Consider the following 26,343-nt stretch of genomic DNA (forward strand, 5'->3'; position numbering starts at 1 on the left):
TTCGGCTGGGCTGCTTCTGAAAACAGAGCTCCCCAGGCTCCTTCCCAGGTAATTCTGATTCATTAGGTCTGGGGTGGGCCCCGGAATGTGCATTTTTTATGAGATCCCTCTGGGTGAATCCGGCTAAAGCCAGTTTGGGATCTGAGACCTTGGAGATCATTCCCCAGCTTCCCTCCTAACCCAGTTCCCGGCTTGGCCCAAATCACCCAGGCTGTGTCACGTCTGACTTCGCAGATTACACCTGAGAGGGAAGCCCCAGCCATCACAATGTGAGAACATTTTACAATGACCAGGATATGCCAAATACATTTTTAAACTCATTCAGGATTAGCGCTCACCTTAAACTTGACAGACTCTGAGAACGGGCTGGCCACGTGCTGTGCACAACCCTTAGTGCTCTTCTGTGACTAATATTTGGAAAATTGATTGTTGGAAGCTCAGGAAGCCTCTCTCTCTCTCAGACGTGTCGAAGTTAACTTCTTTATTTCTGAGGTAGGGAAGAAAATGAGGATGTTCTGCCTTTTGCTTGATTGAATACTCTCCTCCAAAAATTCACATTCACCAGGAATCCCAGAATGTGACCTTATTAGAAAATAGGGGCAGGGCATGGTGGCTCATGTTTGTAATCTTAGCACTTTGGGAGGCTGAGGCAGGAGGATAACTTGAGGTCAGGAGATCGAGACCAGCCTGGCCAGCATGGCAAAACCCTTTCTCTACTAAAAACAAAAAAATTAGTTAGGCATGGTGGCGTGCACCTGTAATCCCAGCTACTTCACAGGCTGAGGCTGAAGAATCACTTGAACCCAGGAGGCAGAGTTGCAGCAAGCTGAGATTGTGTCACTGAACTCCAGCCTGGGCAACAGAGCAAGACTCCATCTCAAAAAAAAAAGAAAAGAAAATAGGGTCACTGCAGATCTAATTACAAAGAGGTCATATTGGAATAGCGTGGACCTTAAATCGAGTAATAATGGCTTTCCTCATGGGTAGAGAAGAAGAGACAGAGACACACAGGGGAGAAGGCCACATGAGAATGAAGGAAGAAAATGGAATGATGTGGCCACAAGCCAAGGATTGCCAGCAACCACGGGAAGCCAGAAGAGGCAAGGAAGGATTCATCCCTAGAGCCTTCAGAGGGAGCACGGCCCTGCCCATTTCAGACATCAAGCTTCTGGAACCGGAGAGAATGACTTTCTGTTGTCCTGAGCCACCCATTTGGGGAACTTTGTTAGAACAGCCACAGCCAGCTCATGTGCTCCTGAATGCATCTCAGGCATTAATAAGCACTGTCTTGGCCAGTCAGGGTGGCTCACCCCTGTAATCCCAGCCCTTTGGGAGGCTGAGGTGCGTAGATCACCTGAGGTCAGGAGTTCGAGACCAGCCTGACCAACATGGAGAAACCCCATCTCTACTAAAACTACAAAAATTAGCTGGGCGTGGTGTTGTGCACCCGTAATCCCAGCTACTTGGGAGGCTGAGGCAAGAGAATCACTTAAACCCTGGAGGCAGAGGTTGCAGTGAGCCGAGATTGTGCCATTGTACTCCAGTCTGGGCAACAGGAGTGAAACTCCGTCTCAAAAAAAATAATAAGTGTTGTCTTGACTGTGGTCAACAAAAATATTTGATTACGGGTTAGCTAGAAAGCCTGCCCCTTTCACAGATGGGCGGAAGGGCCAAAAGAAAATAGATTGTTTGCAGTGGGGCAAGAAGAATAAGAATCCTATGGAAAAAAAAGAGGGATTTGTTTAGTGAGCGCTGGGGACAGGCAGTTGTTTTCTTGCTTAAAAAAGAAACGCAGGTTGGGTGCGGTGGCTCAAGCCTTAATCCCAGCACTCTGGGAGGCCAAGGTGGGTGGATCACCTAAGGTCAGGAGTTCGAGACCAGCCTGGCCAACACTATGAAACCCCATCTCTACTAAAAAGACAAAAACAAAAGAAAGAAAGAAATTAGCCAGGCATGGTCTCAAGCACCTGTAATCTCAGCTACTCGGGTGGCTGAGGCAGAGAATCACTTGAACCTGGGAGGCAGAGGTTACAGTAAGCCAAGATGGCATCCTTGCACTCCAGCCTAGGCAACAAGAGTGAAACTCTGTCTCAAACAAAAGAAAGAAAGAAAGAAAGAAAAACATAGTTTTAAGTCCACTCAGTGGAGTTTAAAAATACATCCCCATTGCACAGTGCTTTTGGAATCTTTTCTAAACTTCTGTTGCACATGATCTAATTTGATCTTCATAACAACTCCCTGAGGTGGATAGGGCAGGCCTTTCTGAACACCTATTTTCTAGTTTGCATTAAAAGAATGGAATTGGCTGGGACCAGTGGCTCATGCCTATAATCCCAACACTTTGCGATACAGAAGGGAAGTGCTCAGAAGGGAAGAATGTGGTCCCTTTAAATGATATGGAAGTGAGGAAGGGAAGTACTGGGTAGAGGAGGGTGTGATCCCTGGCTAGGGCTCCACCCCAGGGCCTGTGCCCACGGACCTAGGTGAGGACAGACATTTTTGTTTTCCTGCCCAAATGTTGCATTTCCCAAGACCACCCTGGCTGCCACACCCCCATTCTGTGCCTATAAAAACACTGAGACCCTAGCAGGCAGACACACAGGCAGCTGGACTTCAAGAGGAGCACATCAGTGGAGGAACACAAGGGTGCTGGATGTCAAAAGGAACGCATCAATGGGCACCGACACACCTCAGGCCACTGACTGCAGAACAACGCAGAGTTTGGCTGGGACAGTCGGAGAAGAGTCAGGCCACTCACCCGACTCCAGGGGTAAACCATCTCCCTTCTGGCTCCCCCATCTGCTGAGAGATACTTCCACTCAGTAAAACCTTGCACTCTTACGCCTGTAATTCCAGCACTTTGGGAGGCCAAGGCGGGCAGATCACGAGGTCAGGAGATCCAGACCATCCTGGCTAACACAGTGAAACCCCATCTCTACGAAAAATACAAAAAAATTAGGCAGGCGTGGTGGTGGGTGCCTGTAGTCCCAGCTACTTGGGAGGGTGAGGCAGGAGAATGGCGTCAACCGAGTAGGCGGAGCTTGCAGTGAGTTGAGATCGCACCACATCCGGTACACCAAGGCAAGAACCCCGGGACAAAGACAGCCCTCTGTCCTTGCAGTAAGGCGGGGGTCTAATTGAGCCGACTAACACAAGCTACCTACAGATGGCTAAACTAAAAGAGCACCCTGTAGCACATGCCCACTGGGGCTTCAACTACAAACATTCACCCCTGGACACTGCCATGGGGCTCCCTGCCTGTCTGCACACTCCCCTAGAGGTTTGAGCAGTGGGGCACTGAATAAATGAACCACACCCGCATCACATGCCCTTCGAGGGGGGCAACGGAACTTTTCCCATTTCATCTGAGAGGCCAAGGCAGGAGGATCGCTTGAGCCCATGGGTTTGAGACCAGCCTACACAACACAGCAAGACCCCATCTCTACAAAAAAAAAATAAGTAAACAACAAAAAAAAGCATTAAAAATTAGCCAGCTCTGGTGGCACACACCTGTAGTATCAGCTACTCAGGAGGCTGATGTGGAAGGATTGATTGAGCCCAGGAGATTGAGGCTGCAGTGAGCCAAGATTGAACTACTGCACTCCAGCCTGGGCGACAGAGTGACACCCTGTTTCGATAACAACAAAAAGAATGGGACAAAATAATTTCTCAAATAGCTAGCAGAGGCAGATCTGGTTCTCAAATGCTGGTTTTCCAGGTTTCAATTCTTGTTTCTAGCAGTACTATGGAGAAACATGATCATTATACATGAAGGAGAGGAGGTTTCAAGTTCTGATGAAAAGATGGTAAAGAGAGGAGTTAGTTGACTAGGAGTGACTAGGAATAGGAAGAAAACGCATGACACTACTTAGAGGAAAGAAGAAAAATAAGGATAGAGGTGACTGAGCAGACAGAAAGGACTTGGAAGAAGCGTGTTTGGCCCTGTCCCTAAATTTTTTCCCTTGCTTTAGTAACTTCCCTGATGACTTGGATGAATGTTCTCTTCCAGGGTACCTAGTGTTCCCTTTCTGTCCACTTCATTCCCAGGGCCCATACAGTCTGGGAAAGCATGCTCTGCAGGCTTCTCATATCTTTCCTTCCTTAATCAGCCCCTGGCATCTCTACATAACCCATATACACCTGGAATTCCACATGTCCTAGTCTTTGCACTGCAGTGAATTCAAAGAATGGTAGACTCTAGCTGGGCGCAGGGGCTCACACCTGTAATCCCAGCACTTTGGAAGACTGAGGCAGGTAGATCACTCGAGCCCAGGAGTTCAAGACCAGGCCTGGCCAGCATAGTGAAATCCCATCTCTACTGAAGATACAAAAATTAGCTGGGCTTGGTGGTACATGCCCAGTAGTCCCAGATTTTGTGGAGGCTGAGGCAGAAGAATTGCTGGAACCCAGGAGGCAGAGGTCGCAGTGAGCTGAGATTGTGCCACTGCACTCCAGCAGCCTGGGCAACAGAGCAAGGCCCAGTATCAAAAAAACACAAAAACAAAACTAAACCAAAAAAACAAAAAACAAAAAACATAAAACGCGCACACACACAAAAACAAAGGTAGACTCCAATAGGAAAAATTCAGTCAAAAGCAATTCAAATAATTATTCAGTCAACCCAGTTCTATCTCAGTTCTTTATTATATATATAAACTTATTCTGTCCAGGTTCCCTAGTTTTCTTTTTCTTATCTTTTTTGTTTTCTTTTGAGACAGGACTTCACTCTGTCACCCAGGCAGGAGTATAGTGGCACAATCATGGCTCACTGCAGCCTCAACCTCCTGGGCTGAAGTAGTTCTCCAAACTCAGCCTCCCAAGTAACTGGGACTACAGGTGCATGCCACCATGCTCAGCAACTTTTTGTATTTTTTGTAGAAACGGGGTCTCACTATGTGGGTCAGGCTGGTCTTGAACTCCTGGACTCAAGAAGTCCACCTGCCTCAAACTCCCAAAGTGCCAAGATTACAAGCATGAGCCACTGCATCTGGCTGATTCCTTAGTTTTCTTTTTCTCTTTGCCCATTGCCTGGATTCCATAAGCAGAAGGAAAACCCAGGGGCTGACTTCGTAGGCAAGACTCTTTCCTCTTCAAAACGTAAACTGGCTCAAGTGGTACCAAAACTGAAACATGTTTATAACTTAACATCTTTTCTTCCTACCCCTTCAATCTCTTGAGCAATGAGAAAAGGCACTGGGCTCTTTATTTGTGTAGGGAAAAGAAAGAGAGATCAGACTGTCACTGTGTCTATGTAGAAAGGGAAGACATAAGAGACTCCATTTTGAAAAAGACCTGTACTTTAAACAATTGCTTTGCAGAGATGTTGTTCATTTGTAGCTTTGCCCCAGCCACTTTGCCCCAACCAATTTGACCCAACTTGGAGTTCACAAAAACATGTGTTGTATAAAATCAAGGTTTAAGGGATCTAGGGCTGTGCAGGACGTGCCTTGTTAACCAAATGTTTACAAGCAGTATACTTTGTAAAAGTCATTGCCATTCTCTAGTCTCAATAAACCAGGGGCACAATACACTGTGGAAAGCCGCAGGGACCTCTGCCCTTGAAAGCAGGGTATTGTACAAGGTTTCTCCCCATGTGATAATCTGAAATATGGCCTCGTGGGATGAGGAAGACCTGACTGTCCCCCAGCCCGATACCTGTAAAGGGTCTGTGCTGAGGTGAATTAGTAAAAGAGGAAAGCCTCTTGCAGTTGAGAGAGAGGAAGGACACTGTCTCCTGCCTGCCCCTGGGAACTCAAAGTCTCGGTGTAAAACCCGATTGTACATTTGTTCAAGTCTGAGCTAGGATAAAAGCTGCCCTGTGGCGGGAGGCGAGACATGTTTGCAGCAATGCTGCCTTGTTGTTCTTTACTCCACTGAGATGTTTGTGTGGAGAGAACCATAAATCTGGCTTACGTACATGTCCAGTCATAGTACCTTCCCTTGAACTTAATTATGATATAGATTCTTTGGCTCACATGTTTTTTGTTGACCTCCTTATTATCACCCTGCTCTCCTACTACATTCCTTTTTGCTGAAATAATGAAAATCATAATCAATAAAAACTGAGGGAACTCAGAGGCCGGTGCCCGTGCATGTCCTTGGTGTGCTGAGTGCCGGTCCCCTGGACCCACTGTTGTTTCTTTATACTTTGTCTCTGTGTCTTATTTCTTTTCTCCGTTTCTCATCCCACCCGACTAGAAATACCCACAGGTGTGGAGGGGCAGGTGACCCCTTCATCTGGAGCCCAGCGTGGGGCCCTTCTCTAGGGTGAAGGTACGCTAAGAACGTGAGCATTGAGGACAGCTGACGACAGATTCCCGAGTACGTCCACAGTCAGTCTTGCGGTTAGCTTGTGCGCTCGGAGGAATCCAGGGTAACAATGGGCCAAACTGAAAGTAAATATGCTTCTTATCCCAGCTTCATTAAAATTCTCTTAAGAAGAGGGGGAGTTAAAGCTTCTACAGAAAATCTAGTTACGCTATTTCAAACAATAGAACAATTCCGCCCATGGTTTCCAGAACAGGGAACTTTAGATTTAAAAGATTGGGAAAAAATTGGCAAAGAACTAAAACAAGCAATTAGGGAAGGTAAAATCATTCCACTTACAGTATGGAATGAGAGGGCGATTATTAAAGCAACTTTAGAACCATTTCAAATAGAAGAAGACAGCGTTTCAGTCTTTGATGCCCCTGAAAGCTGTGTAATAGATTGTGAAGAAGAGGCAGGAACAGAGTTTAAAAAAGGAATGGAAAGTTCACATTGTAAAAATGCAGTAGAGCCTGTACTGGCTTGATCAATGCAGAATGTTGACTATAATCAATTACAGCAGGAAATATATCCTGAATCATCAAAACTGGGGGAAGGAGGTCCAGAATTATTTGGGCCATCAGAGTTTAGACCACGATGGCCACCAACTCCTTCTCCCGCGGTTCAGATGCTGTGATGTCACAATCTCAAATGCCAATCCAGGCACAGTGTCGGCAATATCAGCCAGTAAGTAGAAAATAAAACCCAACCATCGGTAGTTTATCAACACCAGCCGCCAGCCGAATTTCAGTATCCACCGTCTCCAGAGGTACAGTATGGATCTCAGGCAGTGCGTCCTGTGCCAAATAGCAAGGCACTATAGCAACAACCCACGGCGATGGCGTTTGATCTTACAGTACCACCTAGTGGACAAGATGGTGCACTGCATGAGACCATTGCTACTGCCAGAAAACAGGGAGATCTTGAGGCACGGCAATATCCGGTAATGTTACAACCCATGCCGGCCGGGAAAGGGAGTCAAGCAGGAGCGTCTGTCTGAACTGAGACTAGATATGAATCCTTCACCATAAAAATGTTAAAAGATATGAAGGAAGGAGTTAAACAATATGGACCTAACTCTCCTTCTATGAGAACATTATTAGATTCCATTGCTCATGGAAATAGACTTATTCCTTATGATTGGGAAATTTTGGCTAAATCTTCCCTTTCACCCTCTCAGTATCTACAGTTTAAACCCTGGTGGATTGATGGGGTGCAAGAACAGGCATGAAAAAATCAGGCTACTAATCCTGTTGCTTATATAGATGCAGACCAATTGCTAGGAACAGGTCCAAATTAGGGCACTATTAACCAATAATCAGTAATGAAAATGAGGCTATTGAACAACTAAGGGCTATTTGCCTCAGGGCCTGGGAAAAGATTCAGGACCCAGGAACCTCCTGCCGTTCTTTTAGTTCAATCAGACAAGGCTCTAAAGAGCCATATCCAGACTTTGTGGCAAGGTTGCAAGATGCGGCTCAAAAATCCATTGCAGATAATAACGCCCGAAAAGTTATCGTAGAAATAGTGGCTTATCAAAACGCAAATCCAGAGTGTCAATCAGCCATAAAGCCATTAAGAGGAAAGGTTTCAGCGGGAGTTGATGTAATTACAGAATATGTGAAGGCTTGTGATGGGATTGGAGGAGCTATACATAAGGCAGTGCTATTGGCTCAAGCAATTACAGGGGTTGCTTTAGGAGGACAAGTTAAAACATTTGGGGGAAAATGTTATAACTGTGGTCAAATCGGTAATCTAAAAAAGAATTGCCCAGGCTTAAATAAACAGAGCAAAAAAAAAAAAAAAAAAAAAAAAAAAGAGCCACCTGGTCTGTGTCCAAGATGTGGAAAAGGAAAATATTGGGCTAAGGAATGTCTTTCTAAATTTGATAAAAATGGACAGCCATTGTCGGGAAACGGTAAGAGGGGCCAGCCCCAGGCCCCGCAACAAAGTGGGGCATTCCCGATTCAGCCATTTGTTCCTCAGGGTTTTCAGGGACAACAACCCCCACAGTAAATACCACCATTTCAGGAAATCAGCCAATTACAATACGACAATTATCCCCTGCCACAGCAGGCAGTGCTGCAGTAAATTTATGTTCTACTCAAATGATTTCTTTACTCCCTGGAGAGCCCCCGCAAAAGATTCCTACAGGGGTATATGGCCCGCTGCCAGAAGGGATGGTAGGCCTTATTTTAGGAAGATCTAGTCTAAATTTGAAAGGAGTTCAAATTCATACTGGGGTAATTGACTCAGATTATAAAGGGGAAATTCAGTTAGTGATCAGCTCTACTGTTCCCTGGAGTGCCAATCCAGGTGATAGAATTGCTCAATTACTGCTCTTGCCTTATATTAAAATTGGGGATAGCAAAACAGAAACAGGAGTGTTTGGAAGTACCAACACTGCTGGAAAAGCTGTTTATTGGGCTAGTCAGCTCTCAGAGAATAGACCTGTGTGTACAGTTACTATTCAGGGAAAACAGTTTGAAGGATTAGTGGATACTGGGGCTGATGTTTCTCTCATTGCCTTAAATCAATGGCCAAAAAATCGGCCTAAACAAAAGCCTGTTACAGGACTTGTTGGTGTGGACACTGCCTCAGAAGTGTATCAAAGTGCCAGGATTTTACATTGTCTAGGACCTGATAATCAAGAGAGTACAGTTCAGCCTATGATTACTTCTATTCCAATTAATTTATGGGGCCGAGACTTATTAGAACAGTGGCATGCAGAGATTACTATTCCAGTCTCTCTATACAGCCCCACGAGTCAAAAAATCATGACTAAAATGGGATATCTCCCTGGCAAAGGACTAGGGAAAAATGGAGAAGGCATTAAAGTTCCAATTGAGGCTAAGGGAAATCCAGAAAGAAAAGGACTAGGGTATCCTTTTTAGGGGTGGCCACTGTAGAGCCTCCAAAACCCATTCCATTAACTTGGAAAATAGAAAAGCCTGTATGGGTAAATCAGTGGCCACTACCAAAACAAAAGTTGGAGGCCTTACACTTACTGGCAAAAGAACAATTAGAAAAGGGACATATTGAGCATTCGTTTTCGCCTTGGAATTCTCCTGTGTTTGTAATTCAGAAAAAATCAGGCAGATGGCGAATGCTAACTGATTTAAGAGCTGTTAATGCAGTAATTCAACCCATGGGGCCTCTCCAACCTGGACTGCCCTCTCCAGCCATGATCCCCAAAGATTGGCCTTTAATTATAATTGATCTGAAGTATTGCTTTTTTACCATTCCTCTGGCAAAACAGGATTTTGAAAAATTTGCTTTTACTCTACCAGCCATAAATAATAAATAACCAGCCACTCGATTTCAGTGGAAAGTGTTGCCTCAGGGAATGCTTAATAGTCCAACTATTTGTCAGACTTTTGTAGCTCAAGTTCTTCAACCAGTTAGAGACAAGTTTTCAGACTGTTATATCATTCATTATGTTGATGATATTTTGTGTGCTGCAGAAGCAAGAGACAAATTAATTGACTGTTACACATTTCTGCAGACAGAGGTTGCAAATGCAGGCCTGACAATAGCATCTGATAAGATTCAGAACTCCACTCCTTTTCGTTATTTGGGAATGAAGGTAGAGGAGAGAAAAATTAAACCACAAAAAGTAGAAATAAGAAAAGACACATTAAGAACATTAAATGACTTCAAAAATTACTAGGAGATATTAATTGGATTCAGCCAACTCTAGGCATCCCTACTTATGCCATGTCAAATTTGTTCTCTATCTTGAGAGGGGATCCAGACTTAAATAGTAAAAGAATATTAACTCCAGAGGCAACTAAAGAAATAGAATTAGTTGAAGAAAAATTTCAGTCAGCAAAAGTAAATAGAATAGATCACTTAGCCCCACTCCAACTTTTAATTTTTGCTACTGCACATTCTCCAACAGACATTATTGTTCAAAATACAGATCTTGTGGAGTGGTCGTTCCTTCCTCAGAGTACAGTTAAGACTTTTACATTGTACTTAGATCAAATGGCTACATTAATTGGTCAGGCAAGACTATGAATAGTAAAACTGTGTGGAAATGACCCAGATAAAATCATTGTTTCTTTAAACAAGGAACAGGTTAGACAAGCCTTTATCAATTCTGGTGCAGGGCAGATTGGTCTTGCTGATTTTGTGGGAATTATTGATAATCATTACCCAAAAGCAAAAATCTTCCAGTTTTTGAAATTGACTACTTGGATTTTACCTAAAATTACCAGACAAAAACCTCTAGAAAATGCTCTGACGGTGTTTACTGATGGTTCCAGCAATGGAAAAGTGGCTTACACTGGGCCAAAAGAACAAGTCATTGAAACTCAATATCACTCAGCTCAAAGAGCAGAATTGGTTGCTGTCATTTCAGTGTTACAAGATTTTAATCAGCCTATTAACATTGTTTCAGATTCTGCATATGTAGTACAGACTACAAAGGATGTTGAGACAGCCCTAATCAAATATAGTATGGATGATCAGTTAAATCCCCTGTTTAAATTGTTACAGCAAACTGTAAGAAAACGAAATTTCCCATTTGATATGGCTCATATCCGAGCACATACTAATTTACCAGGCCTTTAACTAAGGCAAATGAACGAGCTGACTTGCTAGTATCATCTGCCTTCATGGAAGCACAAGAACTTCAGGCCCAAACTCATGTAAATGCAACAGGATTGAAAAACAAATTTGATATCACATGGAAACAAGCAAAAAATGTTGTACAACATTGTGCTCAGTGTCAAGTCTTACACCTGCCCGCTCAAGAGGCAGGAGTTAATCCTAGAGGTTTATGTCCTGATGCATCATGGCAAATGGACATCACACATGTACCTTCATTTGGAAAATTGTCATTTGTCCATGTGATAGTTGATACTTATTCACATTTCATATGGGCAACCTGCCAGACAGGAGAAAATACTTCCCATGTTAAAAGACATTTATTATCTTGTTTTGCAGTCATGGGATTTCCAGAAAAAATTAAAACAGATAATGGGCCAGGATACTGTAGTAAACCATTTCAAAAATTCTTAAATCAGTGGAAAATTACACATACAACAGGAATCCCTAATTTCCAAGGACAGGCCATAATTGAAGGAACTAATAGAACACTCAAAGCTCAATTGGTTAAACAAAAAAAGGAAAAAGTAAGGAGTATAACACTCCCCAGATGCAACTTAATCTAGTACTCTATACTTTAAATTTTTTAAATATATATAGAAATCAGACCACTACTTCTGCAGAACAACATTTTACTGGTAAAAAGAACAGCCCACATGAGGGAAAACTGATTTGGTGGAAAGACAACAAAAACAAAACATGGGAAATAGGTAAGGTGATAACATGGGGGAGAGGTTTTGCTTGTGTTTCACCAGGAGAAAATCAGCTTCCTGTTTGGGTACCCACTAGACATTGGAAGTTCTACAATGAACCCATCAGAGATGCAAGGTAAGGCGCCTCCACAGAGACAGAGAACCCGCAATCAAACATCATCGACTCGCAGGGTGAACAAAATGGTGATATCAGAAGAACAGATGAAGTTGCCATCCACCAAGAAAGTGGGGCCGCCGACCTGGGACCAGCTAAAGAAGCTGACACAGTTAGCTGAAAAAAGCCTGGAAAACACAAGGGTAACACAAACTCCAGGGAATATGCTGCTTGCAGCTTTAATGATTGTATCAACGGTGGTAAGTCTCCCTATGTCTTCAGGAGGCGCTACAGCTAACTATACTTACTGGGCCTATGTGATTTTCCCACCCTTAATTCGGGCAGTCACTTGGATAGATAATCCTATTGAAGTATATGTTAATAACAGTGCATGGGTACCAGGCCCCACAGATGACCGTTGCCCTGCCCAACCTGAAGAAGAAGGAATGATAATAAACATTTCCACTGGGTATCATTATCCTCCTATTTGCCTGGGAAAATCACCAGGATGCTTAATGCCTACAATCCAAAATTGGTTGATAGAAGTACCTACTGTCAGTGCCACCAGTAAATTTACTTATCGTATGATAAGTGGAATATCACTCCGGTCACAAATGAATAATTTACAGAATTCTTGCTATCAAAGATCATTAAAATTTAGGCCTAAAGGGAAACCATGCCCCAAGGAAATTCCAAAAGAATCAAAAGACCCAGAAGTCTTAGTTTGGGAAGAATGTGTGGCTGATACTGCAGTGGTACTACAAAACAATAAATTTGGAACTATTGTAGACTAGGCCCCTCGAGGCCAATTATATTATGACTGCATGGGCCAGACCCACTCATATTCACTGGCTCCATCTGTCTGGCCCACTAATCCGGCCTACGATAGTGATTTAACTAAAAGGCTAGACTAGGTTTATAGAAGGCTAGAATCACCCTATCCAGGGAAATGGGGTGAAAAGAGGATTTCATCACCCCGACCAAAGTTAGTTAGTAATGTTGTTGGTCCTGAACACCCAGAATTATGGAAGCTCACTGTGGCCTCGTACCACATTAGAATTTGGTCTGGAAATCAAGTTATGGGAACAAGAAATCATAAGCCATATTACACTATTAACCTAAATTCCAATCTGAAAATTCCTTTGCAAAGTTGTGTAAAACCCCCTTATATGCTAGTTGTAGGAAGCATAGCTATTAAACCAGATTCCAAAACTATAACCAGTGAAAATTGTAGATTGTTTAATTGCATTGATTCAATTTTTGATTGGCAGAATGGTATTCTGTTAGTAAGGGCAAGAGAAGGCGTGTGGATCCCTGTGTCCATGGATGGACAGTGGGAGGCTTCTCCATCCGTACATATCTTAAGTATTAAGAGGAGTTCTAACTAGATCTAAAAGATTCATTTTTACTTTGATTGCAGTGATTATGGGTCTTATTGCAGTCACAGCTACTGCTGCGGCTGCTGGAATTGCTTTACACTCCTCTGTTCAAACTGCAGAATATGTGAATAATTGGCAAAAGAATTCCTCAAAATTGTGGAATTCTCACACTCAAATAGATCAAAAATTGGCAAATCAAATTAATGATCTTAGACAAACTGTTATTTGGATGGGAGATAGGCTCATGAGCTTAGAATATCTTTTTCAGTTACAGTGTGACTGGAATACGTCAGATTTTTGTATTAAACCTCGAGCCTATAATGAATCTGAACATCACTGGGACATGGTTAGATGCCATCTACAAGGAAGAGAAGATAATCTTACCTTAGATATTTCTAAATTGAAACAACAAATTTTTGAAACATCAAAAGCCCAGTTAAATCTGGTGTCAGAAACGGAGGCAATGGTAAAAGCTGTTGATAGCCTCACAAATCTTAACCCTGTCACTTGGGTTAAAACCATTGGAAATTCCACTATTGCACATTTTGTATTAATTCTTGTATGTCTGTCCTCTCTATTGTTAGTCTACAGAGGTATATCCAGCAGCTCCAGAGAGACAGCGACCAGCGAGAAGGGGCCATGATGACGATGGCGGTTTTGTCAAAAGGAAAAGGGGGAAATGTAGGGAAAAGAGAGAGATCAGACTGTCACTGTGTCTATGTAGAAAGGGAAGACATAAGAGACTCCATTTTGAAAAAGACCTGTACTCTAACAATTGCTTTGCTGAGATGTTGTTCATTTGTAGCTTTGCCCCAGCCACTTTGTCCCAATCACTTTGACCCAACTTGGAGTTCACAAAAACATGTGTTGTATAAAATCAAGGTTTAAGGGATCTAGGGCTGTGCAGGACGTGCCTTGTTAAGCAAATGTTTACAAGCAGTATACTTGGTAAAAGTCATTGCCATTCTCTAGTCACAATAAACCAGGGGCACAATGCACCGTGGAAAGCCGCAGGGAGCCCTGCCCTTGAAAGCAGGGTATTGTCCAAGGATTCTCCCAATGTGATAGTCTGAAATATGGCCTTGTGGGATGAGAAAGACCTGACTGTCCCCCAGCCTGACACCCGTAAAGGGTCTTTGCTGAGGCGGATTAGTAAAAGAGGAAAGCCTCTTGCACTTGAGATGGAGGAAGGCCACTGTCTCCTGCTTGCCCCTGGGAATTGAATGTCTCGGTGTAAACCCGATTGTACATTTGTTCAAGTCTGAGCTAGGATAAAAGCTGCCCTGTGGTGGGAGGCGAGACATGTTGCAGTAATGCTGCCTTGTTATTCTTTACTCCACTGAGATGTTTGTGTGGAGAGACACATAAATCTGTCCTACGTGCAAGTCCAGTCATAATACCTTCCCTTGAACTTAATTATGATATAGATTCGTTTGCTCACATGTTTTTTGTTGACCTTCTCCTTATTATCACCCTGCTCTCCTATTACATTCCTTTTTGCTGAAATAATGAAAATCATAATCAATAAAAACTGAGGGAACTCGGAGGCCAGTGCCCGTGCAAGTCCTGGTGTGCTGAGTGCCGGTCCCCTGGACCCACTGTTGTTTCCCTTTACTTTGTCTCTGTGTCTTATTTCTTTTCTCCGTCTCTCATCCCACCCGACTAGAAATACCCACAGGGGTGGAGGGGCAGGCCACCCCTTCAATTTGGTGACACATACCCTGTGGCCTCAAAGAACACTGGCACCCTGGTAATCACTGAGTCATTCACAACATGATGTTTAACACCGAGACGCTCTGGAATTACTCTTTCAAGACGACTCAGAAGAAGACCCAGTGCTGAGACAATCGTGTTCTCTCTCTCTCTGGATCACCGACCAGAGACAAGGACTGCCAGAGACCCTGGCTTCCCCAGCTGCTGCCTCCCATTCGTGAAACTGTGGGATGAAAGTTCGAAGCTGTGTGACCTAGACCAAGTTACTTACCCTCTCTAAGCATATGTTTCCCTAAATGTGAAATAGGGATGATTGGTGATGTGTTTATTTCACAGATTTGATAGAAGGATTAAATGAGAGATGCATCAAAAACAGTGGGCACAGGTTCAATGCTCAGTGAGCTTTCTCTTATCAATAGACAGGTCTCCATGAGGACAGAGACTGGCTTCATCTCGACTGTAGCCTCAGGGCTGGCCACAGTGTCTGCACCCAGCAGGACTTCAGTAAATATCTGTTTATACACTAATCACAGACTTAGGCATAAAAGCCCTTTGGAAGAAAGTTGACCATTTCATGCACCTTCAGACTATGAAGAGCAATGAAGACAACTTTAGCTCGAGAGGCTCTCAGTGCCCATTCATCACCACTGTGAAAAGGCAGAAACCAGAGCTGTGTGTTTAACTCCCGGCCCCAAAACCTGTTGGCTTTGCTTTATCACTATGAACTTCCAATGCCATCCCTTTAGAATGGGGCCTCTCTCTTCTTCCCCAAGGCACCAGCCTTCACCCCAGACCTATCCTTATTAGCTGGTTCCTCCTGTCTGTACTCTGAGACCATGCTGTGCTCGTCAGATAGCAACATGGGAGAATACAGCAGCCCAGAATGCAGGCTGCAGAGTTAGATCCCCAGAACAGGATCTCAGCCGGCTCCATCCTTCCTCAGCTGGGCGACCTTGGCCATTGACTTCCTCTCTGTGCCTCAGTTGCTCCATCTGTGAAATGACGATTGTCATAGTCGCTGCTTCAAAGAGTCACTGGGAGGATTAATTGAGAAAATGCAGGGAAGGTGCTCGGAACTAAATGCTCCAAAAAAGTCCATCTGGCCAGGCACGGTGTCTCAAGCCTGTAATCCCAGCACTTCAGGAGACCGAGGCAGGTGGATCACTTGAGGTCAGGAATTCAAGACCAGCCTGGTCAACATGGCAAAACCCCGACTCTACTAAAAATACAAAAATTAGCCAGGCATGGTGGCAGGCACCTGTAATCCCAACTACTTGGGAGGCTGAGGCATGAGAATCTCTTGAACCTGGGAGGCAGAAGTTTCAGTGAGCTGAGATGGTGCCACTGCACTCCAGCATGGGCAACAAGAGCAAAACTCTGTCTCAAAAAAAAAAAAAAAGTCCATCATTCTTATTAATGGAGGACAAATCATCTCAGTACTTCTTTGGCTGATCAGTACCCTCAAAGCTAGTGTTATCCAATAGACCAGAGGTCCCCATCCCCTAGACCACAGACCAGTAGCGGTCTGTGGCCTGTTAGGAACTGGGCTGCACAGAAGGAGGTGAGCAGTGGGCTAATGAGTGAAGCTTCATCTGTATTTACAGCTGCTCCCCATGGCTAGCGTTACCACCTGAGCTCTGTCTCCTGTCAGATCAGCAGTGGCATTAGATTCTGATAGGAGCACCAACCCTATTGTAAACTGCATGTGGAAGGGATCTAGGTTGTGTGCTCCTTATGAGAATCTAATGCCTGATGATCTGTCACTGTCTCCCACCACCCGGAGATGGGATTATCTAGTTGCAAGAAAACAAGCTCAGGGCTCCCACTGATTCTACATTATGGTGAGTTGTATAATGATTTCATTATATATTATAATGTTCATAACAATAGAAATAAAGTACACAATAAATGTAATGCACTTGAATCATACTGAAACTTCCCCCCACAAATACATGGAAACTGGTCCTTGGTGCTAAAAAAAATTGGGGACCACTGCAATAGACTATTCAGTCACGGTCCAATCAAACATTCTGCAATGGCGGGCTTGCTCTACTCTGCACTGTCCAACATGGGAGCTGCTAGCCACCCACATGGGCTGTTGAGCCCTTGAAATGTGGCTGGTGAGAATGAAGAACTGAATTTTCAATTTTCTCTTAACTAATTTTTTTTTTTTTTTCAGACAGAGTCTCACTCTATCCTCCAGATTGGAGTGCAGTGGTGCAATCTCATCTCACTGCAACCTCCATCTCCCGGGTTCAAGCAATTCTCCTGCCTCAGCCTCCTGAGTAGCCAGGATTACAGGAACCCGCCATCATGCCCGGCTAATTTTTGTATTTTTGTAGAGACGAGATTTCACCACGTTGGCCAGGCTGATCTTGAACGCCTGACCTCAGGTGATCTGCCCATCTTGGCCTCCCAAAATGCTGGGATTACAGGTGTGCCACCATGCCCGCCCTTAATTCATTTCTAAATCACAAAATCTAAACAAGTGGGTAGGAGCTACCATAGTGTACAAGGCAGCTGTAGAATCACAAGAAATTGTCAATGACCCTGTCCTGCCTCAAGTTGACTTTTCTCCCTCATGGTGAGACTCTAGATTCTTTCCTCTTCTCTCACATTTTTTAGACTTTCAGGCTTAGACCATGAAAATAAGTTCTGTCCTTCCAAGAAAATACCGTTCATAACACTTACTGTACACCAGGCTGATTTCAGTGCTTTACCTCTATTAATTTACAACAACTCTGAAGCAGGAGCTGTGATTATGCCCATTTAACAGATGACAAAACTGAGGCACAAAGCAGTGCTGGAACTTCTCAAAGTCACACAGGTAGCAGGAAGCAGAGCTCGGATCTGAACCCACTTTGGGTTCAGCAACTCACAGCTCTCACCTATGACATAATATTACTTCTGTGGCCAAAACACTTAGACCTGGATTTCACAGGAATCTTGTGCTTGCCTGGCTGCTAGGGAGGTTTTCATCATCTTCCTTATCTCACAGTTCAAAACCCAGGGCCTCCAAGCTCTTGCTACAGTGGCCGTTCACTGGCAGGAGGCTTCTGGGAAGGTTCTCCTTTTCTGTCATTTTTCTTATTCGTGCTTTTTTGTCTCATTGGTGTTTATCTGCAGAACTTTGTTTCCTTCTGATCAATTCGTAATCAGAGTGCTTTTCCTTCTGGCTGAATTCATAAGTGTTTGTGCAAAAAGAAGTTGGCGCAGAGCCAGGCGACTGACGACACCCGGCTCATCTGCCAAGTGGATATCAAATTGTTGTATCTCGTTCTGCCATTCACAGCTCCTGCTGTGGGGCTGGGTCATCTGCCAGCTCTCCAAGGAGCTGGTGGGAAACCGCTGCAATCAGAGTGAACACAGGGCCCGGGTGAGCCCGCCTCGGCACAGCACTCCAGCTGGCCCCAGTGCCTTTTGGGGACACATCTGCTTTGCCAGGCAGGGCTGTGGGAGGGCCGCCTACCTCCTGTCCATCACAGGGAAAACTTACCCTTGTCCCGCGTCCCTTCCAGGCTGTCTGTGTGGAGATTGCTGCATTCACCTTTAATATGGCTAAAATGTTTTCCTTCAATGACAGTAATGCTGCCAGAACCCATCAAGACACCCAGGAACTGATGTGCCTTGGCAGATGATGCTGGAAAGATGGGATTCCCGGCAGCCTTTGCATCCCTTGCTCACAGCCCACGAGCATCTCCACTGTCCAGCAGGTCAGGGCACGGTCTCTCTCTCTCTCTTGCTCTCTCTCTCTCTCACGGTCTCTCTCTCTAACGATCTCTCTCTCTCTCATGGTCAGGGCAGAAAGAGAGAGAGTCCATCTGGAGCAGACTCGGATTTTAAATGAGTGTCCCCGATAATTTAACATGATCAATGGCTGAGGTATTTCACCAAGTTCAGGAGTCCCAGTTCTCAGAGAGAGGCAGCCAGCCATGACTGTAAGACCTGGGCACACCGTACAAACCAGACAGCAGGTCTCACCACTCCCCAGAGAGCTCCAGAGAATATCAAAGAGTGAAACAGCAGAGGGATGGTCTCGGTAGGGTCATCGTGGCTGACAAGGGTCTGTGACAGCACCTTGTTAGGCTACTCCCAAGAGGAAATTTGGAGAGAGGGTGGGAGGGCAGCTCTCAGTGCAAGCTACATCTCATGGAAAGTTACTTCCAAACTTTAGAGGATTGTGAGCAAGATGGGACCAACTACTATCTAAAAGCAACTTCTACCTAAAAGAATGTTAATAGCAAGATAACTCATCCTAATGTTGGTCCAAGCTGGGTCTTTATTATGCATCCTAAAGGCTCTGAGAATAACAATGTAACCTCCAAAAGGGCTGCGGGCTTTGAGGAATCTCAGGCAACTCGCTTCCTTCTGCTCAGTGACTCCCCTGGAGCACAGCAAAGCAAGGAAACACTTAGAGCCAAGCTTGAGTTCTGAATTTCAAATACAGGGAGTCCATCTCTTTCTACCCAATTGTTCCCTAGAATCAGTAACTAAGTCCTTCCCCTTAACTGCACGTACTTCCTACCAAAGCACAAGCGCGATGGGCTGTCCATGAGCCTCCCCCAAACATGTGCACCTTGTGACATAAATTCTGTCACCCAAAGAGACCAGACAAAATGCAAAACCAAAGTGGAGCCTTTCCTTGAATTATAGGTTCCAAAGAGTTTTGGACCCTCTACAAAACCCAAGAGTTAGGAATTGTCTGTAAGAAGCACCAGTCCTTGTTTTAAAGAGGCAATTTAGGAATAAGAGCCATGCTGATGCCACACTACGCTAAGGGAGAATAATGAACCTAATAAAACTAGCGATTTTCCAATTGCTTTTGTTGCTGGAAACACTGATTATGCTAACTAAAGGGTAGAATAGTAAATAGCCACTCTTTTGCATCCAATTAAGTGTTCAGATTATTTCTCAGAAGTATTTGTGGAAAATAGCACTTCTGATAATCATGGGTCCCAAATAAACAGAGTCAAGTGTGGTGTGGTACATGTGTGAGTGTGTGAGTGTGTGAGTGTGTGTGTGAGTGTGAGTGTGTGTGAGTGTGTGTGAGTGTGAGTGTGTGTGTGAGTGTGAGTGAGTGTGTGTGAGTGTGAGTGTGAGTGTGTGTGTGAGTGTGAGTGTGTGTGTGAGTGTGTGTGTGAGTGTGAGTGTGTGTGTGTGTGAGTGTGTGTGTGTGCACACGTGTTTTTCTGGAGCTCGTTTTATGGAGATCCCGCATAGCTCCCCAAATTCCTATGAGACCAAATAAGAAAAATCACAGTTTCCTAAGACTACAGCTTGGGATATCTTTGGAAAAGGTGTGTATTGAGAACACAGCATATGGAAACTATTTCACGTTGGCAATATCTGTGATTTAAGATTGCAAACATTAGAAATACAACTGGTTCTTCAGAGCCACCTAAGTCCCTCATAATGGCAATATTAGTTTCTTCTAAATAATAAATTAGCCAGTCAAACTATGTTCTAAAGCATGTTAGAAGTTTCATCCTTCTAGTCAATGTCATATTTCAAGGCAAAGTCGATTTATATGTAAGTTAAACAAAGTGCTGTCACTAAAAATTGAGAATTATGTCTAATGCCAATCAGAAATAGAATAAATAAGTATTAGAGGATTTGCAAGTTAAAGCAACCATAGAAATGCTATCATCAGGAAGGAAAATGTATTACCTGCAGAGGTTACAGATAAGACGCTAGAACCCAGAAGAGAAAGAATCTCTAAATATTTCCATTAAGTTAATCAAGAGTGGCTGGGTACAGTGGCTCATGCCTGTAATCCCAGGACTTTGGGAGGCCAAAGCGGGTGGATCACGAGGTCAGGAGTTCGAGACCAGCCTGGCCAACATGGTGAAACCCTGTCTCTATTAAAAATATAAAAAATTAGCCCAGCGTGGTGGTATACACCTGTAATACCAGCTACATAGGAGGCTGAGGCAGGAGAATTGGTTTAATCCAGAAGTCAGAGGTTGCAGCTAGCTGAGATCACACCATTGCACTCCAGCCTGGGTAACAGATCATGACTCCAATTTGAAAAAAAAAAAAAAGAAAGAAAGAAAGAAAGAAAGTTAATCAGGATGAGAATAGGATGAGTTTTTCACCCACAAAAGGAGATGAGATTCATGCATTGTTTCAACATACATTCCATCAATAGTGAGCACCTGCTCTGAGCTAGGCCCATTCTAGGTCCCAGGAAATGGGTAACCAACCAGACATGGCCCCTGATTTGGAGCTCACATTTTAGAGCAGCTAAATGGACAATAAACAAGTGAGCAAATTAAGATCATCTTAAATTGGGGGAAGTTCTTTAGAGAAGCCCTTCCATAAAGCTGAATCGCAACATAGACTATGAATGCCAGGTGGTAGGGAAGGTAATATCTCACCTGCTTGTGGATAGCAGAGCTTCTGATGCCTTGCAAAGTATTTAGTACTAAGATTTCTGTCTTAGGTCAAGTTCCCTAAAAGCAGAGCCTGAGGCAGGGATTGAGTGCATGTAATTCATTCAGGAAGAACTCTCAGGAGTTAGGAGTAAGGAAAACAGGATATGGCAGGGAACGAGCTAAGTGAGATGTGGTCTCAGCTGGAGACTGGCTCCAGTCTGATCTCACAGGGAGTGCCAGAGGATGAACTGCACCACTATGTTATCCCAGCCTAAGCTGTTTTGTTCTCCTGTGTCAGCCGGTCCCTGGCCAAGGGCTGCAGACCCTCTTGGGGCCCCAGCAGACTGGAGGAGAAGAAGCATGGTCTGTGGTCTACTCTTTTGTGCACACCCACCCACCTCTTCCCCAGCTGACACTGCTGGAGGAGGAGAGGGAGAGATGTCATCTCCTCCTATGGCAACCTGTGGGATGGCAATGGCCCTTTTCCTGTTGGGTGTAATCTGCTGCCATCTCTTGCTGTCTGCAGCCTGACACAGAAGGGTGAAGGTCACCAGGTTCCACTGACAGGGGTCTTTGTCTCAAGCAGCAACCCTAGGACCGAGGGTCCCTTGCAAGATTCAGCCACATTTCATGACTGTCTGCAACACGCCCTATGCCTCTGATGGAAGGAACTCAATGCCCCATACTGCACTCATTTCTGCCAGACTAGGGTCCCTGATCTCAATTTCCCTCTGCAGTCCCCAACTCTGGGGCCTGCACACACATTTCAGATCCCTCCTTAGTACCTCCCCCGAGGCAGAAGCCAGAGGAAATAATCCTTGTCCCAATGCCCCTGACCATGCCGCCTCACTGCATGTTCTTTCTCCCTCTCCAGGAAAAATCAAGCTTGTTGAATACTTACCAATATGCCCACATGCATTTAGTCCCCATAACCACTTCTTGGGGCAGCATTACCATCCCCAAGTTACAGATGAGGAAACTGAGGAGAGCATTTATATAACATGCATCTAAGTGGTGGACAAAGGATCTAACCAGGCAGTGCGGCACCAGAGCACACTTTTTTGCTCTTTAGGGAGAGGGGGTCTCTCTCTGTCCCTCAAACTGGAGTGCAGTGGCCTGATCATAGCTCACTGCAGCCTTGAACTCCTGAGCTCCAGCAATCTTCCCGCCTCAGCCTCCAGAGTAGCTGGGACTAGAGGCATTCACCACCAACACAGCTAATTTTTAAAAAACATTTTTCTAGATATGGGGTCTGTTCCCAAACTCCTGACTTCAAGCGACCCTCTTGCCTCAGCCTCCCAAAATTCTGGGATTACAGTCGTTAGGCTCCGCACCCAGCCCTGAGCACACTTTTTTTTTTTTTTTTTTTTTTGAGATGGAGTCTCACTCAGTCACCCAGGCTGGAGTACAGTGGCAAAATCTCGGCCCAGAGCACACTTTTAACCACCATATCATTCTGCCTCTGGGTAGGTTACTCAAGCTCTGTAGCTGATCAGATGCCTGTAGAGAGAAAGAGACATCAGTCTCCCCTTCTTCCAAACACCCCCAAATTTTAGAAGTGATTTTCTCAGGTCCCTCAGCATCAGGAATGGGGATGAGCAGGGCAGCCGGTCCCCTTCCCAACAGCCCAGCAGATATCCGAAGATTACATCTCATTGGCTCTGACTAGGACATGAGCCCAAAGCTGAACCAGTTGCTGTAGTCATGGCATGCAGCATCCTCGGTCCTCTGGCCAGGCCAGAGCTACATCCCACCTCTGGATCCTCGGGTTGAGTCAATACATCTTGAACCAGGCGCGGACTGAAGCTCAAGGGGGAGTCAGAGTAATGTGACCCAGCCCACCAGGAAGTGGGTGCTGAGCAGGCAAGCATTCATCACCCACTGCACACACCAGGGAAGGCTTGTGGTGGCTTAGTCTCACCTGGAGGCAAAGAAAAGAGTGCCTGCTCCGTGCCAAAATGTGATGCCCAGCACTGTATCTTAAAGCTAGATGGCTTTATAATCCCAGCTACTTGGGAGGCTGAGGCAGGAGAACCACTTGAATCCAGGAGGCTGAGATTGCAGTGAGCCAAGATCACGCCATTACACTCCAGCCTGGGTGACAAGAGAGAAATTCTCTCTCCAAAATAAAAATAAAAATAAAAAAATAAAAAGCTAGCCTGCTTAATCCTCACAAAGATGCCATCTACTTTTTGGCATTCTACAGGTAGAAACACTGAGACCCTGAGACACTAGGAGATTTTAAAACTCACCACCAGCCGGGCACGGTGTCTCATGCCTGTAATCCCAGCACTTTGAGAGGCTGAGGCAGGAGAATTACTTGAACCCAGGAGTTCAGGACCAGACTGGGCAAATTAGTGAGACCTCATCTCTACAAATATTTTTTAAAAAAAATTAGGGCTAGGCGCGGTGGCTCACACATGTAATCCCAGCACTTTGGGAGGCCAAGGCAAGTGGATCACTTCAGCCCAGGGATTCGAAACCAGCCTGGCCAACACGACAAAACTCTATCTCAACTAAAAATACAAAACTTAGCTGGGCATAGTGGCACATGTCTATAATCCCAGCTACTTGGGAGGCTGAGGCATGAGAATTGCTTGAACCCAGGAGTCAGAGGTTGCAGTGAGCTGAGATTGTGCCATGGCACTCCAACCTAGGTGACAGAGTGAGACCGTGTCTCAAAAAAAAGGTATGGTGGCACATGCCTGTGGCCCCAACTACTCAAGAGGGTGAGATGGCAGGATCACTTAAGCTCAGGAGTTCAAGGGTGCAATGAGCTATGATTGTACCACTGCACCACTATATATATACTATATATATATATATATGTCTGTATATATATACACATATATATACATGTATATGTGTATATATGTGCGTATATATATGTGTATATATATAAAAAACATACATGCACAAATTCACCACCAACAACTCAGAAATTACCGTCTCCCTCTATTCTAAGGAATTATTTTTCATTTTGCCATCTCTGAAGTTGGAATACACCTTACAATCACTGGAATGTCACGGTCGCATTGGCAGCATTTTTCTGCTTAGTAGTTGAAAAAATAATAGCACATCTTGTTACTAACAGTGTTGTAGATGCTATGAGATCCTGGGGAAGCCCAGAATCTAACTCCACCCTGTCTGACTCCAAAGACCACATATTTTATAAGCCTTTGGACTGGGGCACAGATGTAGACAACTCGAGCTTTGCTGATTTTGAAAAATGTATGAGAAATGACACTGATGGAATTTTCTTCTTTTACTTGCAGGGGAACAAAGCGGCATCATTCCACTATTCCAGGGGAGGTGCTAAAAATGAGGGTGAGGCTGTCAAGCGGTCCCTGGTGGAGTCCTACACTCACCCAAACAACAGCGAGACAGAGCAGAGGGAGAACATCGATACCGTCATGAACTGGTTCACAAAGGAAGACTTTGACATTGTGACTCTGTGCTACAGAGAGCCAGATAACGTGGGACATCGATTCGGGCCAGAGGCAGAGAACAGGAAGTTGATGATTCAGCAAATCGTCAGGACCATCGGGTATCTGGTGGGAGCCACTGAGAAGCACAGCCTGCAGAGCACCTCAGCGTCATCATCACATGAGACCATGGGATGACCACCGTGAAGAAGAGACCCAATGTCAACAAGATCCCTTGTCCAACTACATCAAGCTCAGGGACTTGGTCAAGTTTGATATTGTGGGCTACGGTGGCTTTGGGATGCCCCTGCCCAAATTGGGGCAAGAGGAAACCCTTTACCAGGCACTGAAGAATGCGTACCCTCACCTCCACATCTACAAGAAGGAGGAGTTTCCAGAAAACTTCATCTCACTAAACATGACCGGGTTCTGCCAATCGTGATGTATGCCAACTCTGGTTACAGTATCAATGGGGTAAGTTCATTCTAAAATGAATAAAGTCACCTTGGATCTAGGAGACAACCATTAGGGAAGGGTGGTTCTGCAAAAATCAAACATAAGTGCACAGCCGGGCATGGTGGCTCACGAGTATAATCCCAGCACTTTGGGAGGCTGAGGCCGGTGTATCAGCTGAGGTCAGGAGTTTGAGACCAGCCTGGCCAACATGGTGAAACCCCATCTCTACTAAAAATACAAAAATTAGCTGGGCATGGTGGTGCACATCTGTAGTTCCAGCTACTCTGGAGGCTGAGCCTCCAGAGTAGCTGGGACTACAGACAGACACCATCATGCCCAGCTAATTTTTTTGTATTTTTGGTCGAGACAGGGTTTTGCCATGTTGCTCGGGCTCGTCTCAAACTCTTGGGTTCAAACGATCCTCCCACCTCAGCCTCCCAAAGTGCTGGGATTACAAGTGTGAGCCACCATGCCCGGCCAAATGATACACGTTAAATGGGCAAATTGTATGGTAAGGGCCAGACATAAGGGCCATGCCTGTAATCCCAGAACTTTGAGAGGCCAAGGCAGGAGGATCACTTGAGCCCAGGAGTTCAAGACCAGCCTAGACAACATGGCAAAACCTGGTCTCTAAAAAAATTTAAAAATTAGGCTTGGCGTGGTGGCTCACGCCTGTAATCCCAGCACTTTGGGAGGCTGAGGTAGGTGGATCACTTGAGGTCAGGAGTTCAAGACCAGTTTGGCCAACATGGTGAAACCCTGTCGCTACTAAAAATATTTTTTAAAAATTAGCCAGGCATGGTGGTGGGTGCCGAGGCTGAGGCAGAAGAATGGTTTGAACCCGAGAGGTGGAGGTTGCAGTGAGCCGAGATTACGCCACTGCACTCCAACCTGCTGGGCGACAGAGCGAAACTCCATTTAAAAAAAAAAAAAAATTAAGAATTAAAAATTAGCAAGCGGTGGTGGCTCCTGTTTGCAGTCCCAGCTACTCAGGAGGCTAAAGTGGGAGGAGTGCTTAAGCCCAGGAGGTTGAGGCTGCAGTGAGCCCAAATTGTGTCACAGCATTCTGGCCTCAGCAACAGAACAAGACCCTGTTGCACAATTTTAAAAACAATTAAAAAACAAGCCTAAAGAAAACACAAAAACCAATGCTAACTGTGAGACATAAATGAGGTGGTCTATTTTTTGTTAACTACCAACTAACAATTCATGGGAAAAACAAAGTTTAAATGATGCTATAGCCGGGCGCTGTGGCTCACACCAGTAATCCCA

The 26,343-nt window shown here is 44.8% G+C and overlaps 2 protein-coding genes across 2 annotated transcripts in view; one reads left to right on the top strand and one right to left on the bottom strand.

Moving 5' to 3' along the window:
• The window catches only part of LOC134730254 (brahma-associated protein of 60 kDa-like), a 401,335-nt gene that overhangs the window by 73,815 nt on the left and 301,177 nt on the right, over positions 1–26,343 (bottom strand). The window lies entirely within an intron of this gene.
• LOC117978099 (endogenous retrovirus group K member 6 Env polyprotein-like) lies at positions 496–19,052 on the top strand. Its single transcript, XM_063603721.1, has one exon. It carries the CDS (start codon positions 11,724–11,726, stop codon positions 12,516–12,518), a length of 795 nt encoding a protein of 264 aa, XP_063459791.1. The 5' UTR covers positions 496–11,723; the 3' UTR covers positions 12,519–19,052.

Source organism: Pan paniscus, chromosome 3 (assembly GCF_029289425.2).
Source record: "Pan paniscus chromosome 3, NHGRI_mPanPan1-v2.0_pri, whole genome shotgun sequence".
Lineage (NCBI taxonomy): Eukaryota > Metazoa > Chordata > Mammalia > Primates > Hominidae > Pan > Pan paniscus.